At 24.2% G+C, this 22413-nt stretch overlaps 1 protein-coding gene across 1 annotated transcript in view; it reads right to left on the bottom strand.

Moving 5' to 3' along the window:
• Positions 1 to 22413, bottom strand: part of LOC136985435 (cell adhesion molecule Dscam1-like) — a 127628-nt gene that overhangs the window by 83659 nt on the left and 21556 nt on the right. Inside the window, exon 4 of the mRNA XM_067282720.1 lies at positions 7581 to 7742. Within this exon, the coding sequence (XP_067138821.1) occupies positions 7581 to 7742 (162 nt within the window). The remainder of the gene's footprint in view (positions 1 to 7580; positions 7743 to 22413) is intronic.

Here is a 22413-nt window from a genome sequence, read left to right as displayed (position 1 = left end):
ATGTCTCTATTTGAATGTAAATACATTATTTGTACTAAAAGTATATTAAAACAATGAAAAATATCTTCATCTCATAAAGATATTTCCTTAAAATTTTATAATTCTGCAGCCTTTATCTTAATTATCGAGTTACCTTTGACTTTTTAGATCTAATATAAAGTTATTCGCCAAATTTAGTTATTGCTGATTAAATTTAAAGATTTTTCTGACTTAGCTAATGTCATAAGTAAAGATTTGCACGGAATAAAGATTGTTACGTTGAAAAAATAGTTTACGTTAAGTTTATATTTGTGATTGCACTTTCGATTGTTTATTAATTAATAAAGTTTTAAAATTTAATTTGTTAGAATTTTGTCGTAAGTAATGAATGACATTTGTTCTCTCGACTGTTAATAAATGAATAAAGATTAAAGGAATTTCTATAATAATATATAAATTAATTATCTAGCGTCAAGTATTTATGAGAAAAATCAAATTTTTTTCACAGTTTTTATCTACGGATAAAAAAATTATTTTTAAATTTTTTATTTAAAAATATACGATAAATTTCTCTCAACTATTGAAGAAAAAAATTGCAATTTAATAATAAAAAATAATATGTAAAATAATTCATTTTTAACTGAATTATATTTTAATATATTTTGTTTTTTCAGGATGAGAAGATTTATAGCTTCATTTTTTAGTAAATGTACAGTACAATGATTAATATATTTTACTGTGATGATATTTTATTTCATTTCTTGTAAAGTTATAAATGAATTATTTTATCTTATAAGTTCTTTGTTCTGTGAAAACTGTTAAATTTACACGTTAAAATTTAAAATTTCTTAGTAGAAATATTCTAAATCAGTCCAGTTATAATATTAAATTTATTATATACACACTTTTAAATTAGTACATATATATATATATATACGTAAACTAATAACATAAATTCCCATTTATATATATATACATAGGCTATATCCGAATATAGGAATTAATATAAATTACTTAAAATTTTATTTTTTATTAAATATTTAATTTTCAATCATCTGTTTAAATTAATTGCTTTAAAAAATTAAATAATTTTAATTATTTTTTCCTATAAAATATCCATTCAAAAACTCCACCTAAATTATAAAATTTATGACAGAAAGTTATGGTGAATTTATATTTTATATAAAAATTAAAGAAAAATAACGTTTAAAAAATATATAAATTCTAAATTTTAGACAAGTTCTCGGTAGACTTTGTACAAAACGACATTAATTATATTTATAGATTACAAGATTTAAAATGGTATTTCGAGTTATACAATAATTTGTGAATTGTTATTGTGATTCCACAAATTAAAATTCCTTTCATGAAAATATTTAAAATATTTTAGTTCATGATTATAATTCGTAACTGTAGTTATCTTTTCATTTTCCATTAAGAGAAGATAGATTATATAAATAATGGCGTTCGGTTGCATTATCGTCATTAAAGAATGATTATTATGGACTTTGGCGAACTCATTTAATCTTTACTGGAATAATTTCTATTAGTAATTTATAAATAATTTATGCATCTGTAACGCAAGTTATGTCAAAATTTGATTATATCTATTGTTTGCTACATTTATGAGATACACCGAACTTTAGATAGCATTTCTAATGGATACATTTAGATCTAGTTTACAAAGGTTTGGTGAATTGAATCTATTTTACTTATTGATAATATTAAAATATGTAAGAAATTACACATTCCATGCATATAGATGCAGAAAATAAGATCTAAAATAACATTAAGCTTCGGAATTTTGCCTATTTATATCAGTAGCCGAGTAAAAAGGATAAAGTAAAGAAATGGAAAACCAATCGAGGTAAGTAATAGTTTTCTTATTCGTCCATCTAATGGTTCCTAAACTTTTCAAACTTATTCAATTAAGATTTTTTTAACTTACAAAAACTTTTGAGGTTTAAAAGTTTATCCGTGTTTCAAATAATAGAAGATATTGGAATATTCATCGTTTTGAGAATATAAATTGTTCTCAATCCTTAATTAATACAATAAATATCCCGTTCTGACACAGACTTGTCAAAAATTAACTTACAATGCAAATATCTTTATAAAATAAAATTTAAATGTCTTGAAAGTGATTTTCCACGGAGGAAAGTTTTTCCACTTCGATGACTTTTAAACTGCACCATTAAGTTCATCATTTTTTTCAAAAATTATTGCAATGGAACAAATTTCTAAATCATATTTATATGTTTACTTAGTTACTTTACCTAAAATTAGATTTTCTTTAAGAAAAGATAATTAATTGGGTGCTTCAGAAAATATTTAGCTAATTTGTTTACTGAAAGTAAATTTTTATTTATCCTTAAAATTTACATTAAATGATAATAAATGCATAAATAGTTACGAACATAAATGTTTCTTGTGGTTTATAGCATATTTTTACATTTAAACTTTGAATAAAATGTAATAATTAGATATAATTTTCAAGTATTTTTTGTAATTATTAAAGTAGTCTATGTCATGAAAAATTATGAAAACTTTCATTAATATATTCCTTCTTTATTTTCTTAAAAAGCAAAAAAAAAAATATCCTAAAGCAATCAAGCTTTTTATACGCAGGTAAAAAATTTATTATTTCAGACATCCTTATACTATATCGAATATTGAAATTAAAGTATACTTAAAATTGCTTTTTTCAATTCCTCATTTTAATATAAATGAAAAGAATTTTTAGAAAACTTATTCCTACTCGTACTCGTACGTCACTACAACATTGATTATTTTAATATTTACATTTGCTTAATAAATTAATTTATGCACATATTGCATTCGGAAATTATAAATAAATAATATCTCTATTACAGAAAATTTCATTTAATAAAGAATAGCGTATGCAAACATTTCGTAAATCATTTTAATATGACAGGTTTTTTAAATTTTTCTGTTGTTTATATATTCTTATGCTCAATTAAATAGTTGCATGAAATTCTAATTAAAAATAATTAAGGAATATCGAATAAATTATGAATTACTTCCTAAATTATACTGAAACTTTCATCCCTAAAAGAACGATATTCAATAACATTTTGCAAAAAGAAACTTAAGACACGCTATTTGTATTCTATTGCCTATTGAGGGTTTCTAAAATAAATTGTATCCATAGGTAACATCACGCAGATTTGTGAAAGAGAAAACTAGAAATGAAAGAGAAATCTTCACGCCTAATCTCTATAACCTGAGGATAAAGACATATCCTTACACAAACCTTTTAAGATAATAACTCAACAATCTGACTTAGCATATTCAAAGTGCTGAGTATATACTGTGTTATTATACATTAAACTTTTATGCCTTTTTACGCCTTTAAAGATTATACTACTTTATTCAATTTTACTAATATCAAATCCTATATTTATATTTAGAATACAAAAGTTCATTTCTAGTTTTAAATGTAACTAAGACTTAAGAATTTACTTTAGAAATTAAATCGAGGTTTAGATCTAGTCTTGAATAAAAGTAAACTAAAAATAATCAACAACATTTAAAATAGTGAATGACGAATAATGGTTGATGAAATTGTATTAAACTTGTGAGAATACTGGCACAAGTAGAAGATTGTATAGTGTTTATTTAGTGTTAGCGAAGAGTTTATTTCCTTGAATGCATTCTTAATAGCAGAGGAAGAATCTCTTTATATTTACAGACGTCTGTCTGTAAATATTATTCACTTTTTAAATTAAATTACTATTTAATTCTAATTAATATTTAAAATTCTTGAAAATCTTAGGCGAATAAATTTAACTGAATTTCAAGATGTAAATAAGTTTTTGTCCTAATTAATTATTAGTTTAATTATCTATGTAAGAATTTTTTTTGATAAGACAAGCCAGAAAAAACATTCTAAATCATTCAAAACACAATCTTCTTTATATTTAAGTGATAAATTAAAATAAAAATGAACGAGTCCTATTAAATATTTACGTTAAAATTTTAAATATATTATTTTCAATTAATTTCAACTAATGCATTTTAAATTAAAAAATATATTATAGGTTTTTTTCTTCAATAAAAATATATTTCTATTTATTCGATTTTAAGATATTAATTTCAATAAGTAAATTATACGACTAAACACAATTTTCTTACCATTATTACCTAAAGCAATCCTCTAAAGCAATCCTCTAAAATTTTCATCAATTGAAATTTTTCCAAAGAAAAGTTTCAATAGAAAAATAACAACTTTCTCATCAATATTTAGAGTTCCCTTAATGTTGTAATAAACAATCAAAAAGTAGTTGTATCTTTTATTAAATTGATTTTGCAATTAAACTTTAATTAACTGCAATACTTATAAATTACAAAATTAAATCTTTATTAAAATATTAGCACGTTACTTTAAAAGAATTTGGTAAGCAAAAGTTAGAAACAGATTACAAAATCCGAAATTTCATTAAACTTTAATCTTTCTATCTTACAGCATTATCTTTGTACACGTTTATCAATGTGACAAATTGTATAAGCTCTGTAGAATATCTAACACCTAATAGTTTCCAATGGCAGAATTTATCTATAGTATAAATATCTAATATTTGCAATATCAATCACTCAAATAATAAAAATTTTCCATATTTCTAACATTAGATATAATTTTCATAAAAGTATACTTTTGGAATACTTTTCCTATCTGATAATGTCATTTCTTATAATTATTTCTTAAAAATTCAATACAAATCAGTTATTTTGTACGTTTTTCTCTATATATATTGAAAGAAACTTTCAGCAGAATTTGAAATTTGAGAGCCGCTTGTAGCGATTTGAGATATGATTCTCTGAGGCCCTCAGATACTCTGGGTTTACCTTAGTTCTCTGTTTGTTCATTAGATGGCAATAGATAGATAACTTGTAATTTTGTTTCACCGATAGTATCATTATTTGCCAGTAGGCATGCTTTCAGTCGTTTGCTTAACAGTTGTCTATTGTCTTTTCCTCCGAGTTTTATTCTGCTTGTTTGTGAATGTCTGGTGGAAAAGAAAATGAATAAACAAACTTCACTCCACGAAAACTCAATGAGAAGAAAGATTTATCGATCTTTTTGATGTAGTTTACTGATTTCAATTTTGATACAACATAATATCCGACAGAGTTCTTGAATTTCTAGTATCACAAGAAATAATCAAATTCGGAAGCAATATTCATGAAATTCACTTTAGTAGAACGCATTATATCTAGACGTTATTTCTCTGTGTATCTAGGAAATTTTTAAAATATCAACCACGATTTTTAATTTAGAGTTTTCAAAAGAGGAGATCTGGAAAAGTTATTAATGCAGTGTGTTTGTATATATATACAAACACAGACACACACACCTTTCATAATAATATAGCTATACGTAGGCCTACTGTATATATAAGTAAATAACATAATGCATTATTTAATGTAGAAAAATATTAATATTTCCTTAATTTTTAAAAATATCTTTAAAAAATAAATATATATCAATCAATTATAACTTTCCTTTTTACGATCGAAAGTTCTAAATTGAATACCTAACTTAAAGTGCATGAATTTTCAATACAATGCGGGCACCTATTTCCGAAGTTACACAATTTTATATTCATTTGAAATCGTAAAATTACTTTTATATAAAGAAAGCTTTATTCTTAATAACACAAAAGCTCTATTTAAAAAAGTATTTCAATACTACTGATCGAACAATGAACAATAAGAAAACACATGAGTAGCATCCAGGCCAATACAATATAAATTTTAGAGAAAAATATTCCTCTAAAACTATTTAATTTTATAAAAAGTTTAATCTAAAAATAATTTTAATTTTTATAAAAGATAGTATCAAGATCTGTTTATTTTTCTAATAATTTATCTTGCAATACTAATGTCTGGTAGACAAATAAACGATTTCGTTGATGGATCTGTTCTTATGCAGGAAATAAGCTACACATTCAACATTTATAATTAGCATTAAAAATATGTGATACAATGAGATAAACATCGAGATAAGCAAGAAAGCCAGATGTAAATTATTATATTAATCTTTGTATTCAGGTATGAATGTCTCCCATAGGTGTAAGAGTGCAATTTGTAATGAACAAACATATGAATTAGGTAACTTTAGCGCAATGATCTGCAAAGAGTAAGGAGCTCATTCAGAGAAATTTTGTTATTGCTACCAAGAGAATAGTTTGAACTGAAATACACTGAGTACCAATCTTCTTTGATTCAAAGTTATATGAACAACAGAAAAAGATGAAAACAAATATTTTTTGCAATTCCAAAACAAAACAAAAATAGAAAGTGCACTGTAGATCAGAAAAGAAATTATATCGTCAAGATAAGAATATAAAGACGAGAAGTCGTCACCGTTCTATTCCTTTATTAATGTAATTGGAGCAAACGTCAACAAAATTTTTCTCCTAAATAGCAAAAAGAAAAGTAGTTGCTGATTGTTTCCAATTGAACTAGGTGAAGAACTAATAAAATTTAGCTCTGGGAAAGAGCATGTTAAGTAATTGGGAAAGAATCTGGTAATTATAGATATCTTAAAAATAAAAATAAAAAACCTAAGAGGTAAATATAGGTTTATCTCTCTAGTATTGCTCTTATGTAATACTTTATCAATAAAGAAAAATTATATTAAAGAAAATGTGGAAATTTGTTCTTTATGTAATATCATTTCAGGAGTTCAAAAAAAAACGTAAAAATATTTTTATTCTACATAACAAAGAGCAAAACGAAAGTAAATATTTTACAATTTACATTATCGGTCTTCAATATCAAATAAATACAAAACATACCAAAGATAAATATTTTAAAAATATCTTCAAACTAATTTATTTATTTAATAAAATATTTTCTAATACTTAGAAAGTATATAAATTTAAAAAAAAATGACAAAAATTACAAATAATAATATTTCTAGGATCGAAAATTTTTATATCCCTCCACAGAATTAAGCAACTAAATTTAACTTTCATATCAAAAATAAAAAACTAAAATTCGCAAATTCAAATTTAATATCTAAGGAAAAAAAATTGTAATTTTAAATTATTAAAAGCATTAGGAATCGACTTAATCCGTAATAAATATTAATGTAAAAAGCTTTAGAATTCATTATTCTAAAATATATAAAATATTTATTAAAACCATATTTAAATTTAAATTCTTTATCAAATAAGATCACCTTATTTGTGCGATTCAATATCGAGATAAATGAGGCTATTAGAAAGGTTATATCACATTCATGAGTTAAAAACTAAAAAATAGATACAACATAAAATATCGAAACTTCAGATGGGATTTGAATTTGCAGCTTTATGATACAAGCGAAGTTTCTGCACTACTACCACTCCATCGTTACTGAGACGGTTCATGGTTATACAGCCCTTTTATGGACCCATATACTGTTTCAACTATCAACACTTTTTATGACTTCTAAAAAAGAATATCACACTTTTATAACAAAAAGGTAGATTCATAATGTGACATATAAGAGTTTTAATTATTTGTTATATATATAGATAAGTTTTTTATATAAGAGTTAACTTTTATTTTATTTATTTATTTAGTTTACTCACCTGTAAGAGCGGTTGAACGGATGACAAAAGATGAATCTTGTATCCACGAAGTAACGGTAACGTAATCCCTGACTAAACTGGGAATATTACACCTGAAAACAGCTGTGTTTCCCTTAATGACGAATTCATCATATACGTCAACAACATAATGCACCTGGACCACTGAAATGTAAATTAAACTCTTTTAAAATTCAATTTATATCAAATATTTTTCTTTTATATTTCAGTCAGAAAATTATGTACATATTCATCACAAGTATCTTTAGGTTTATTTAAAGGTAAACAGTATTTCTTTCACTCTTAACTAAATAAATTTTTTATGTTATCAAGTCAAATCAACATTTTAAACAAATTTGCGTTTATAATAATGTTAAAATATTTCAAATTATATTTCATAGTAAATTAACATTTTTAAAAAATTAATAAATATATATTAAGCCGAAAAAGTTTCAAATTAATAATGTTTCCGGTCGGAAAATCTGTATAGTTAATTACAAATTACACAGATTTAAATATAAAAATGTACTCAATTTGTAAAATAATAGTAGTAATTTAATTGACATTATCGTCAAATGAGTTTATAATCAATAATTAAATAAATTTATTATATAAATGTAATTGATACACAATAAAGTATTAGTGTATACTCAAAAGCTTTATATTACAACAAATAATCAATTTTTCATTGAGATCGTTGAACTTAACAAATATAAAATTTCCACAACTTCAAACAACACAATCAGAAAGGACAGAACTTTCTGGTTTCAACAGGCAACGTTGAAAAAGAAGCAACGAGATTGAATCTTGCTGATATTCTCTGAAGAAACGATAGTAAACGTTGTTATATTTAACCGTAAAGTGAGTCATAAAGTCTGGCTGTAAAAATGACGTTTTTGCATCATACAAGCCATTAGAAAAATTTCTTTATTAACTATTTCTCTGGTAGGAGTTTGAAACAATTCTTTCCTAATGTCCTTCGGGTAAAGGGGCAATTTGTGATAAACAGATGATTTAATTAAAAACACAGTCTGTGAACAGCTGTAAGTGTAATCACAGGCAATACGCTATTTGAACATTAAATTGTGTGATGGTAATGTGCGATGTCATTAGTGGTACTAACGAAAATCATCTTATTTAAATCGTCTCTTACTATTTCAACAAAGAAATGGAACAACAACTATAAAAAAAATCGGGCATTCTTTTCAAAAGATAACACAAAATAAAAGAAGGAAACAATACGTTTCTTTTAAATATTTCATAAAAAACATCTTTAATAAACAACTTTATAATTCATTTTTATCTTTTCATTTTTCCTTCATAGAAATTTAATCTTTAATCATTTCATATTATTTTTATTATTAATTTTATATTAAACATTAATTTTTTTTACTTTTACAATTTTTTAATATCTTAAAATTAAATCACCTAAAATAAATAATTTAAATTTTAATTTAGATAATTATGATTAAAGATAAAAATTAATATTAAACATTTAAAAAATATATAATTATATATAATTTTAAAATAACAAATTTGAAATGAAAATTAAATTTGAAAAATTTAGAATATTTAATGTAAGATTTTATGATTATGAATTCATTCAAAGTATTCATTTAAATTATTTAAACAATTGTGATTTTAATTCTGTTCTTAGTGTAAATATCATATTTACTGAATATAATTTATGAAAATATCGTAGAGAAGTTTACACATTCTCTGTCATGTGGACTACTTGACTCATCATACAATAGGGTAATTGTGTAGCGTGAAAGCAGCCCATCAGCCGTCAGTGACTGCATACTCAACATTCACGTTGAGAAATGGAATGGCTAAACCTATTACATATTCAATCAGGGACTTTCTCAAGACGTGTCCCATCCAGGCATATTTACAAAGGATTACTTCTCATACAACTGACTGTAGGGATAAAGGACAACTAGAGGCTTTGCTAGATCTTATTTCTCTTCAAAGTACAACCTCCAATAATCCTTTACTAATTTGTTTTACGTTTAGGCAAAACGATATTTGTTTAAGAGTCGAAATTACTATACAAACGCAAAAATGATATACTACGCGGTCACTTTTTAAAAAAAAATATTTACCAAAACTTTGATTATTTTTCTATTACAGTAATAATATATTAAATAACCAAAGTAAATGCTAAAATCATTAAATTTTTCATTAGTGACTATTAAATGTCATAAATCTTGACTTTGTTCTTTTCAAACGTCATGAGTAATAAATAATAATAATTATAATAATAGGAAAATTAATTTTATAAATTTTATCATCGAATTTTTGTTTAAAAAAATAATTTTTCTTATTTCTAAATTAAAAACTGAAAAAAACATCTATAATTTTTCATTTTGACTTTCAAACATCCTATTCGATATCCTAACTTATTTTGCTCATCCATTCAGAGCAATTGTATCTGACATCAATTTTCGGTGCGTAAATATCGCAAGATCGAATGAGCATTTTTCTCGAAAACAATCTATTGTTGTTTATCAGAAAACCAATAACCCGCCTGGCAAATACAAGTGGCGTACAAACATACAAAAGATAAAAAAGCGAAGGGGGAAAATATAAAGTTTCTTCCGTTATCATATTTCTCAAACCATATTTCTACTGTCGATCCAATGTAGGGATTTAAAATAAAATAGAGAACAAGCACTACAGAGGCACAGTTGTAAAATGTTTTTTTCTGACATGTTTGATTTCTAATAAATAAAAATGTATTATTTCTGTTGGTACATCATCAATCAAGCAAGTTAAAAGAAATCTGTGATTGTAGTTCTAATCTGCATACATCATCGATTCTCATAAGAATTGTTTATGTACAAAGTAGTAATCTTTTACTCTTTATTGTACTTGAAACACCGTCTTTCTTAATGACACACTGTGGTACGACCCAAGAGATAAAGGTCTCACACATCAGTGAACATTGTGCACACTTCACCTTATCAGCTGTAGACGATATCTCCCATAAGGTCACAATAGAAGAAGTTTCGCTCTCGCTAATCCACTGCTGACGGCAGATCCGCTCTATACCTTGGTTGCCTTGGTAACCTGATCCTATTGCTGTAGTAGTATCCCTGCTCTCATGGTAGGTTGCACGCCTCAACAGCAACGTCATGGTCAGATGTGAATCGTTTGATCTCGTTTCAGTAAATTCATTTTAAAAAGAAATAATTTTAATGAAAAGTAGATTGGTTTATTTATGGCGGACTAGTGTAAAGGATCAATAAATCATTTCTTAATAGCATCGTTATTTTTGATTTTGCTATTTTCTGCCACTGACAACTCATTCTAACCCAATAATAATTTTGCTGAACCTTCGATCTAGATATTATTTTAAAATTTATCATGGTTCCTGTCTTCTCGAACGCTTAATAATAATTTTTTTAATATTTGTTTCTTTCATTAAAAGTTTTCTATAGCCTAACAAGTTCGTAAAATAAATAGTAAAAATAAAACACCATTTATTATTTATAATCTTCTTGAATATATCATACAAAATCATGAAATTTTAAAACGAGATTTTTAGACATAAATAAAAAAATTTAATATAATAATAAAATACTTTACTTAATAGATTCGAAAATTACAATACGAATAGGAAGATAATGCTACATTCCGATTTTATTCGTAAAGAAGAATAAAAAGAACGGTCATTATTTAGATAAGAATAAGACATTACCAAATAAAATATATCAGAAAAGTAAGAAGTGATATCGCTATTCATTCGATAATATAAAGAAGAGGATATTATACTATCCTAAATCTGGAGTGGAATATTAGACACTCAGATAGGAAATACATACCAGAGACTTATCTACAATGAGGTGAGCACTCTTGGTTTCGAGATATTGATCCGAAAAAGAGAACACGTCATCACACCTGATCGAAACTTGCTAGAATCAGCGAGAGTTTGTTCATGTCTGCAGTACGAATCAAAACTTGGTGCACATTATATGCAAACTTGAACTAAAGAGAAGAATTTAAATAGAAAAACATCCCTCGTTGAATTATAAATGAAATGCAAAATATATCAATCTAATTAAACAGTATTAATTGTTTGTACTTTTAAGACAGTTCTCCGCTTAAGGGCAAAGTTACTTTGCAGGAGTAAAACTTTGCAATATTACCTCATTAAGTTCGTTACTTTATTGAAATTAATGAATTGATCACGTTTACCATGTATCGATCTATAGCCGAAAATAAGTCATCGAACTCTAAGATACGTATATGATAACAAGATAAGAATTTTGATAATATTTCTCTTATTAGATGCTATCACTTAACTGATTAAAACGGATCTCTATAACAGAAGTGGATTAATCATGCAAGAATGCTTTCATAATTATTAGCAGAGCATTCAGCAAATAAAGCTTATTTCTTAAAACGAATCTTTTCAGATTAATAACTTTTAATAACAAAATTTCTTTGATAATTTTTATAGGAAAATGAGTTAATTTTTTATTAATGAAATTATTATTAAATTATAACGCAAACCTTATAAATTAAATAAGATTTTTTAAATATAATTTTAGTAAATGTATCATTATATATAGCATTTTAATAACGATTGCTATAAATAAATTTAGCCTATAGCACAGAAAACAAATACTGTGTTATAAAGAAAAGTTAAAACAACATATCTTTATATTAAACAAATAAATGAATCTTTTATTTGCAATGTCAATATTTAATAAATCAAAATTTTTCTAGCTTTAAATTATTGAAAAATACTTTTATTTAAAAACAAAAAAAAAAAAAAAAAAAATCAAAGAACAACGTTAATTTAATCTTACAGTTTAAATAAGATTTTAAAATGTTACTTAAGTTTTTAGTATTTTAGTACCTTTAGATTATGAACAAGGTTTAATTTATTAATTAATAAAATAATTCGAACGGTAATGGTTTTTATAACTTAAAAAATATTCATCGATTTGTAGACTTATAAGAGAAAGCAATTTTTCTTTCGGTATATATTTTTTGTTTCTGTTAATTAATTACATAAATGAAAATCTATTTTTTTTCATTTTTAAATAAGTAAAACATGATTTTAATCGAATGGTTTTATTTATTAGACGAAATGTTGAGATTTTATTTTTATATATTTTTTTTAAAAAAAGAAAGTAGAAAATTTTATATAACTTGTTTTTAAGCAAGTTATATAAATTTATTCTTGAATTATGAAATTATTATTTTAAAACGGCTTAGATATAAAAATATATTTAGTTAGATTTACCACTTTATTTTAAATATAAAGAAGTTCTTTTCACATTTAATAAATGGTTAAGTAGATAATTGATGAATACATTAGAAATTCACGAAAAGCTTGATATTTTATTAATCAAAAATAAATATTCAAGAGATGAGTAAATTTTTTCATCAACGGATCGATTTGCTAAACCTCAAATTTCATATAATCATTTCCTTATAACATCGTTCGATTTATATTTTATTTTTTAATACGAAGAAATTTTCAAAGAAAAATTCTAACAGCTATTTTTATTATAATTTATTTTAAACTAAATTTTTTCTTATTGTCAGTCAAGAATATCATAAGATGTTTCAATTAGTATAAACGTTATAATGAAATATTCAAGAATATTAGTTATATAAACAGGAATTTTGAAATATTAAATTTTGGGAAACATTTCAAATATTTGAACATTTTAATATATTTATATACAATTTCATTAAAGCTTATAATAAATATTTGTCATTCATAATCCTAATCTCAATATAAAAGTCATGATCTATGATTGCAGTTTTGGATTATCAGACTTTTATCAATCATCGTCAATCTTAAAGATTAAAAGATTTATCATGTCATGTATACAATTTATATTATTTATTATTTACATTAATGTTGTTTTCTAGTTTTTCAAATATTTTTTTTTTATTTATTTTCATTTTAAATGTTTTATTTTAAAAATTTACTTGTTAGAGATGCTTTTAGCGATATTAAATAGCTTAAAAGTTTATAAACAAAATTTTAGGTTAATATTTGAAAATAAATATAAATAAATTTAATAATATAATCGTTATTTTAATTTATAAATTATTATTTAGGTAATAACTTAAAGATTTTTTTCTCTTAATAAGTACAAGACAACTCTTCCTTCACGCAGAAAACCCCTAAAAAAATGAAGGTTTTGATTAATCCTTATTAAAAACTCATTACTAATTATTATTTATTCATATGGTTATTAAATAGATTCGTTGAACCCTTATATTATTACATTTTGATTAAAGTAATTACAATTTAATTAATAAGTAAGTATTACAAAAAAGAATACCTTTACTTATTCACGATCCATTTAAAATAAGATGTAATTTTTAAGGAGACTTACAAATAATATAATTGAATGGTACTTTTTTAAATATACTTTTTATTATTCTAAAAAATGCCATATGTTTTAGAAACCGAGAAAAATAATACTGAAATATCCAAGTGAATGTTTTATGAAAACATAAATATTAATATCTCAAGGGATACTTAAATACAGAAAGGATAAATGACAATGAAATTCACTTGGGAAAGAAAGTAAGTTTCGTCTTTTCCAAGTCTTGCAAAACAACAGTAATATTATTTTTTTACACACCATTTATAGAAGTACAAATGTAATGGTCTCAGTATAATTTTATTATATTAAATGATCTTCTAAAATTAGATAGAGTTCTCTATGTTATGTTAGTAAAATATTAACAAATTAATCTGTGTCGATTTAATTCTGAGTTTTACGTTAAAATAATAGGAAGAAAATTAAAATTGGTATAGAAGAGCTAACGTAAAATATTAATTTTGCTGATAATTTTTTTAAATTTTAAATATATCACTAAATTTTTGAGAGAGTTTACGTATTGCAGTTATGGCAGGCAGAACTATGATAGTCTCTAATCTCTTGTTTATCTCTTGTCGATCAATGGCTTTTATTGACTGAATTTTCAGAAAAACTATTTAATTATATTTTTTTTTAATTTGTTGATCTACAGATATTTTTTATATTTAATCAAGATTCGAGTTTCTCGAACTGATAGAATCATATTAAAAGCGCCTTTCGAAAATTAAAAAACTGCTTATGTAGAATTAATTTCTTATTGATCAAAAACTTAATTTACGTATTTTTTTACTTATTAATTTTTCGTTATATAAACATAATTAAACTTATCGAAAGATCACTTTTTACTGTTACGTTCTTTAAACTTTTGAGTCGTAGAAACAGATTTTAAACGGGTTTAATGAGCTGTCAGAACAATATAATTAAGTAATAATTGCAATAGCATACTTAATTATATTATATTATTCAATACCTTGATCAATTCAAGTCTTTTATTTTTTTTTAACTAAACAAATTTATTTTCCACAATTATTTTATGCTATTACTTATAATTTATCCTTAAAATTTAGATTTTTCTAAAAGTCAAAACATTTAGATATTATATTCATAAAATGTTCATTACAACAAATAAAGGAAATATCCATGAATGAACACAATAAATATACGACGTCTTCAATAAATGATAAATTTAATATCGTCTTCAGAACGATATTACGTTTAGCATTTTAGTCTTACTCGTTAGATTCAAATTAGTGATAATCAATATATAGCCTATATACATATATTAAGATTTTTAACATGACAAGCATAATTACGTCTTGAAATTTAAAAAAATACTGTACATACATGCATACACGTATACCTGTGTGTTTCTGATTATATATATATTTATTAAAACACTCAAGAATCACCTCTTTATTTACTAACATTTCAAAATTTTTGGAAGCCACATTTCTTCTATTGGAAATGTGTAGAGGATGTATTATTGATTTAAATATCCCATACGAAACATATGGACACTATACATAAGGCCACTTCGGTAAAATTTGTATTTTAATTCTGGTGTTTTTATATTTTGGTATCTATAAATCAAATTGTATCATCAATATTTCCTGTAGCATTTGATTTATAGATTGTTTTCAATATTTAAGCCGATTATATTATGTAACTTATTAATTTAAGGTGCCTACTTTCAACTTATATATTCATTCAACTTTATAATCTTGTTGAAAGAGTTCAACCATCGATAATGATCAGATTAAAGAGTTAAATATAAAGTGCTTATAAAACAGAGAAATACGTTATATATAATCAATAAATATTCAAAAATAAATGGAATTTAATAATACTAGCTTCCAGTTTTATAAATACAGTATTAGATTAAAAATTATAAGATTTTTAAAATTATGTTCTTTATATAATACAGTATACATATTATACAATAAAAAATAATTAAAATATCATCATAATTTTATAATTTAATTTTCTGCTAAGAATAGCATTGATATTAAGAAATTCTGTTGTATAAATATTCCTATTTTTCTCAGTGAGGTTATAGTTATTTAATTGAAACTTTACACAATACAACTTTAACTTTTTAGCCAAACATATTACAAACCTATTACTGTGTAACATTATTATTATTATTATTTTGTAATTTTGTATTAACTTTGTTTAAAGGTAATATATCAAAATTATAATTTATATCTTCAAAAATAGGTAAACAGCATTAAGTCTAATCAAATTTCAACTAAGCTTTGTTCAAAATACGTAAATTAATGTTATTATTTTTGTTTTTTAAGACAGACAAACCAGAGATAAAAGGTTTTTAGAAAATGAAATAAATGTATATAGATTTGCGTTAATGTTTATGACTTTTATGAACGTTTATTAAAATAACCCACTAAGAAAATGAATGAAGCAAGAAAAATCTCAGGTTTCATTTTAACATAGAATAAGTTTATTTTTTTTCTTTTCTAGTTTTTGAATATCAGTATTGAAACTTGCATTATTTTTTTTAATATTTATTCGGTTATCGATCTCATACTTTTAATATAGTTCCTCCTCCATGTTTTTCCAAATTCAGGAATAAAATTAATATTTCGAATACAATGCAAACTTTGAAATCTTCCGATTTTGTTAGTATCATATATTACTAAATACACACACACATATAGACATACAGTACGTAAAATAATAATTCATTTCGTTTTTAAAAATGTTATACATTAAATTTTAATTATTTAATCAAATATTAATTCAAATTATAATTTCATTAAATATATTTTTTACCTTAAGTAATACGTATGTTAGGTATTTGCACAAACAAATTGATGTCGAATATTTAGATATAAGTTTCATTTTTAGAATTTTATTTATTACTTGGAATAAAAGTTGGAATAAATGTGACAATCAAAGTAACTACTGTTATAAACAGTAATAAGAGCAATATTAAGATTAATATAGTGCTATATTGGATGTCACCAGCAAGAATGTTGGATTTACTGTGTACAAGCAAGAACGGACAATGCATTTACTTTATTTATCACGAATGAAAGGAAACGATAATCTTCAAAACTGTCGAAGAATTGGAACAGTTTCATCATAAATTTTTGAATAAGAGTCATATCATCTTTCAAACTTATGCATTTTCTGAAGAATTATACATAAAATTATTTATGTATGTATGAATAAAATATATTCTCGAAAGGTTATAAAATAAATGTATTATTGCAAAAATTATCCCAATATTTTCCGTTCGCTTTTTGAAAACTTCGGAAAACTTTCTATTCAAGTTGAGAATTTGCTTGACCTCACATGAGAATTCAGTCGGTGACGGAATTTTTCCATCTTCGCTCTGCAAAGATGGAAAAATACCGTCGCTAATGCATCTTCTCCTTATCTATGGCTTCTACAATTTTATTCAATTTTTAAAAATATATTCCATGATTTCTTTTCATTTCGATTTTTTTTTTATATCATAGTTGTACCTATTCATTAATTACATTTTATAAGCATTTATTCACTGGCTATTTTATATTTTCATTTCTTTTTATCGTAACTTTATTTTTTATTTTTCTTTTTACCACATTAATTATTGTAATTTCTGTTTATGTCGACCACAAATCTAGTTTATTCTAACAGACTTCTTTCAATTTTATATGTATAATTACAACAAATTTAAATACATTACGTAATCCATATTCAGTATGGATTTACATTTGTAATTACTTTAATCGATTTAAACACTTTTTTAAACAGATTTTTACCTCATTGCATTTTGACTTTTTCACAATATCATTGCTGTTCAAATCCGCTCCGAGATATTTTATACTCTTCATTCAATTAATTTTCTTTCTCATTTGCATTTTATTGATTATATTCTAATTAAACATCGCAATATTTTTCTTTTATTTATAATTTACTTAATTTAGCTATTTTTCTTTTTATGTTTTTCAAATATATATTATAATCTTTGGAAAGCATCTTTTGTTTATGCAAGTACAATAATGCCATTAATTGCTTCGTATCAATGTAAAATATTTATGACATGAAAGTTTATAATATTCATGTTAGAATTTATAAATTCTAATCATTTTAAAAATTTATTTTACAATAAAATCCCATTAATAAGGTTAAGTTTTTAATAAACTTTCTGGAATTATTGAGTTACTTTTTACATTTTGATTTTATCGATATACTCATTTTTTATTTTAAAAAGTCAATATTGTTTTTGTATATATATAATTTATCCTTTATTGATCATGCAATATCTGACACAATGAATTTTTGTCTCAATAGTGGAATCCAATTGAAAGCAGTTTGTAAGCCAAAATAAAAACTGAATATTCAATACTTTGATGTACTTTGAAATATCGTTACTGTTTTTCATATAAATATAAAACAATTTGCAATTCTTATATTTTATACATTCAAAAGATAAACTTATATCGTGAGCATATAGACATATTGTTTTAAAGTTCCATACAGGAAAAATTCTTACATCATCAACTATATTGATTTTAAAGTAACAGGAATTTGAATTATATTTTATTAATTTATTTCTAATTATAGCATTTTAAATAATTAAAGAATAATAAAAGGAAATCATTTAACATCAATCAATTAATAAGACAAATAGAAAACTTAAAATAGTAAAAATAAAATGAAAAAATTCTAATTAAATTAAAAATTATTTTTATATTTAATTTTTTTTGGAAATTCTTTACATTATTGTTTCGAACTGATGTCGTATTGTTTGAAACAATTAAATAAATGCCATTATTATTGATTAAACAATTTGCGAGATATTCCAAGCGCAGTTCGATTTAATTCCATTTAATTAAATTCATTTGAAATGATGCATTTTGAACAAGAGTAACTTTTATTAAACTATGTTGTAAAAAACTGAAAATACTTCATTAATTACTTTATATATTCGCTATCGAAAGAATTTAAATTACTGTTTTAATAACGGCCAAAATGATTTTAGTCCAGATGAATTTACTTTCATAGCATCAAAGTTAGTAGTGAATATGGCAAACGTGGACAATTGCACAGGTAATCACGAGGTCAATATCGTAGCTGTATGACATCATCAGAAATGTTGACATAATCACCTAGAATGTCATACACCCTTCGTGATTTCTCCAACTCTACTAAATGTGAATTATCGTAATAATAATAATAATAATATTCTGGTTGATGTAAGGTAGATGTAATATTTTCTATTACTTTTCCCTCTGTGTTTATTTTAAAACTAAACTTGTTTAAATATGCAATCATCATCCCTTTGTGTACTAAGGCATTTGCAATTAAATATTTCCCCTGTGTTCCTACTAATGCAGTAAATTTTTAATACTTTCTTAAAAGCTGGATTATAATGAAATATCGCCGATGTTGTTATAATGTTGTTATGTTTACCGGAATCCATTTATTAAAATATAAAATCTTATAATCGTCTCTAGAAAATTTAATTGTCAGTTCAAAAATTTGTTGAAAGAGGAAAGTGAATAATGGTATATTAACTACGCCATTTATCAAGATCTGTAAACTTTTGTTTATGCTTTAAATATAATTTAACAGTTTTGAAAAATTATATTGAGGTAATTTAACACACTAGATAATTGAACGCAGTGATTATTAAAATGAAAGTTGCCGTCAATGTTTTTTTATGATTGTTCTGCTTGTTAAAGTCATACCTTAAAGCGTAACCATAATTTTATAGATTATTTGTTAAATTTTATATATATTTTGACAATAAATAAATAGAGAAAAGTCTCTAAATATATTGTGTTTTGATTAGACCAAGTAATAATTTAATTTCATTTCACCAGCAAAGTTTGGATGATTTATATGTAGAGTATAACACTACTATCAGGAGCTAGCATCACTATTATGTATTTTATTAAAATGATTCAATTTTTATCTAAATTTTAAATGATTTAAGTCTCATTTTCTATAACTAGTATAAAATATTGCTTTATCATTCTTTTCTATCAAACAGTCAAAATTATAGACTTAAAATTATTAATTTAGAACCGGCTTAAATATCTCATTGCCATCCCTGTTACAATTCAAACTAATACTGATTATCAATTGCTCGCTTTATTCAGGAACGAAATGATATTTCAATCTACATATAGCAATGATTTCTATAAGTTTGGAGAACATTGCTAATAAATAAAGCTATATTATAAAAATAACGAGCAATTACTTATTGTGACATCGTCACAATGCCAGGGTGCAACTTTTTGCAATGCTCTCCGCCTGTACATCATAGTTTTTCGTTGGCAATGGAATCGTGACGGACATCTATTAACTACTTTCAGGAGAAAAGATTTGAATTGAAATAACGTAACTTTCGGTTTGCATTGGAAGTTCGCATATAATTAATCGGGTCTTCTGCCCTTAAAGTTTTCGCATCTGGTCTCGGGTTTCATGTATCTAATTCCATTCTCGAGATTAAGGAATGACAGACGGACGGACGAAAGTGGGAAATTATAGGCCTACAATTTTTTTCAATTTGTAGCCCAAAAAGTATTAATAGGTTTCTGAATGTATCTTTAATTGATTAACTTTCTAATTTCTGTAGGCTTTTCAAGTAATATAAAAACAGTAAATAAATTTTATGTAACACTATGTAATATCTGCAAATGTTCCTTATTTACAATAACAATATATAGTTCTATAATTTGAAAAGACAGCGTTCAAATGACAGCAAGTAATACCAAAGTTATAATCATTTTTCCATTTTAAAATAGTTATTTTGTGGTGAATTTGTAAAACGTTCAAATTCTATTTCGGGTATCAGTTCCTTTTTCAGCTAATTCAACTCATGCCTAGAGCAATATAAAGTAAACGAATTCATTAAAATTTGCAAAGCGAAACATTGGCATATAAAGATAGACATCTATCTAACTTGGTTTGTAATTCTGAATCAATGTATCATCTAACGTTTAAGGATATTGTCAAAAATTAACTCTTAGCTATAAAACTGTTACATAGTTATCGTTGCATCGAAATGGCTATAATAATAATAATATAAACCGTGAAAAATATAATAAAGATGCAATTTCAATAGCAATTATCGTAAATCTTTATTATAATTCTAATAACAGTTAAGAGAATTGTTGATTTGTATCAGATAAATCTTGGTTTTACAACTGATAAAAGATTTTTGATTTAATAATATCCTGTAATTACCTGGTGTAATAATTATGAAATAATGAAATGAAATTTATAATGAAAAATCACTTAATTAATATAGTGTGTAGACATATACTTCATTAAATATAAACCAGTGCTTTAAATAATTTATTATTGTGGGCAATTTTCATTTAATATTTATCATCAATAATGTTATTTTCCGAATGAAAGGCATAAATATAACATATGATAGATAGACGATAACACTACACATAAATATTTGCTACAGTTATGCATAGTAAATATATTTAAGCAGTTACTTTTTTACACAATCATTGGATATCAATTTTGTCAATTAATTATATCATGTAAAGAATAAGTCGAAACCTCTGATTATTCATGAATAATGAAAATTTCAATAAATTCCATCTTTATATTTAAAGGCGCTATGACTACTTTTTGATGTGAAATATGACTATACTTAGACGTAATTTAAAATTTAGAAAAACATTTGAAAACAAAATCTCTTGGTTTTCACATTATTTTTGAATTTTTCACGTTTTATTCAGATTCAGACCCATTGAAATAAATATTTTAATGTCACTAGAATATGATTTTTTTAATAAAAATAACGTGAAACATTAAAGGGCAATTTTTCTGTAAAATTCTATCGTAATAATAATTTATGTATTTCCATTCTAGAAGCCTGTAAATTGATTTTCATTATAGTTGAGACATATATTTTTATTTAACAGTAAAGCTGACTTGCTGACTTATGCTAAATTTCCATTTACAAGGTATATACGTTTAAATATTAAAATTTATGCCGAAGATTTTTTTTATGAGAACATTAAACTATATTATAACGGTTTAAATTATATTGTTAAAATAAAAATAATTATAGTAAATATCTTAACAATCGAGCAAGATCTCATGCTTGCTCTTCTATAAAAAATTTGAGTATTTTTTATTTTAATTAAAGACTACTTAAAATGAATTGTTTTTTCTGATTTTTACTCTTAATTGAAAATGCATGATTTCTATTCCCTTCAGATGAACGCCCGACAGAAAATTTTTAATCTTCTGTCTGAACATGCATCTAAAGGGAATTTTTTCGCTGATCTTGATTCAGTTTATTTTCTGATCAATCGTATCAAGAATGATTTATCTTATCTGTGTAACAGTTCAACTACAGAACAACTGATTCGAGTCAGACTCCACAACACTATTTGACTTTTAAACTGCCTTTCAGGACAAAATGTGTTCTCTTCCAATTGGAATGAAGAGCTTTCGGATAGATCCTATCTCTTTAAACAAAATATCTTCCATTG

Source organism: Centruroides vittatus, unplaced genomic scaffold, assembly GCF_030686945.1.
Source record: "Centruroides vittatus isolate TY-2023 unplaced genomic scaffold, ASM3068694v2 contig_970, whole genome shotgun sequence".
NCBI classification, from domain to species: domain Eukaryota; kingdom Metazoa; phylum Arthropoda; class Arachnida; order Scorpiones; family Buthidae; genus Centruroides; species Centruroides vittatus.
The sequence above is the reverse complement of the archived record's forward strand: the minus strand, read 5'-3'. Positions and strand labels throughout refer to the sequence as shown.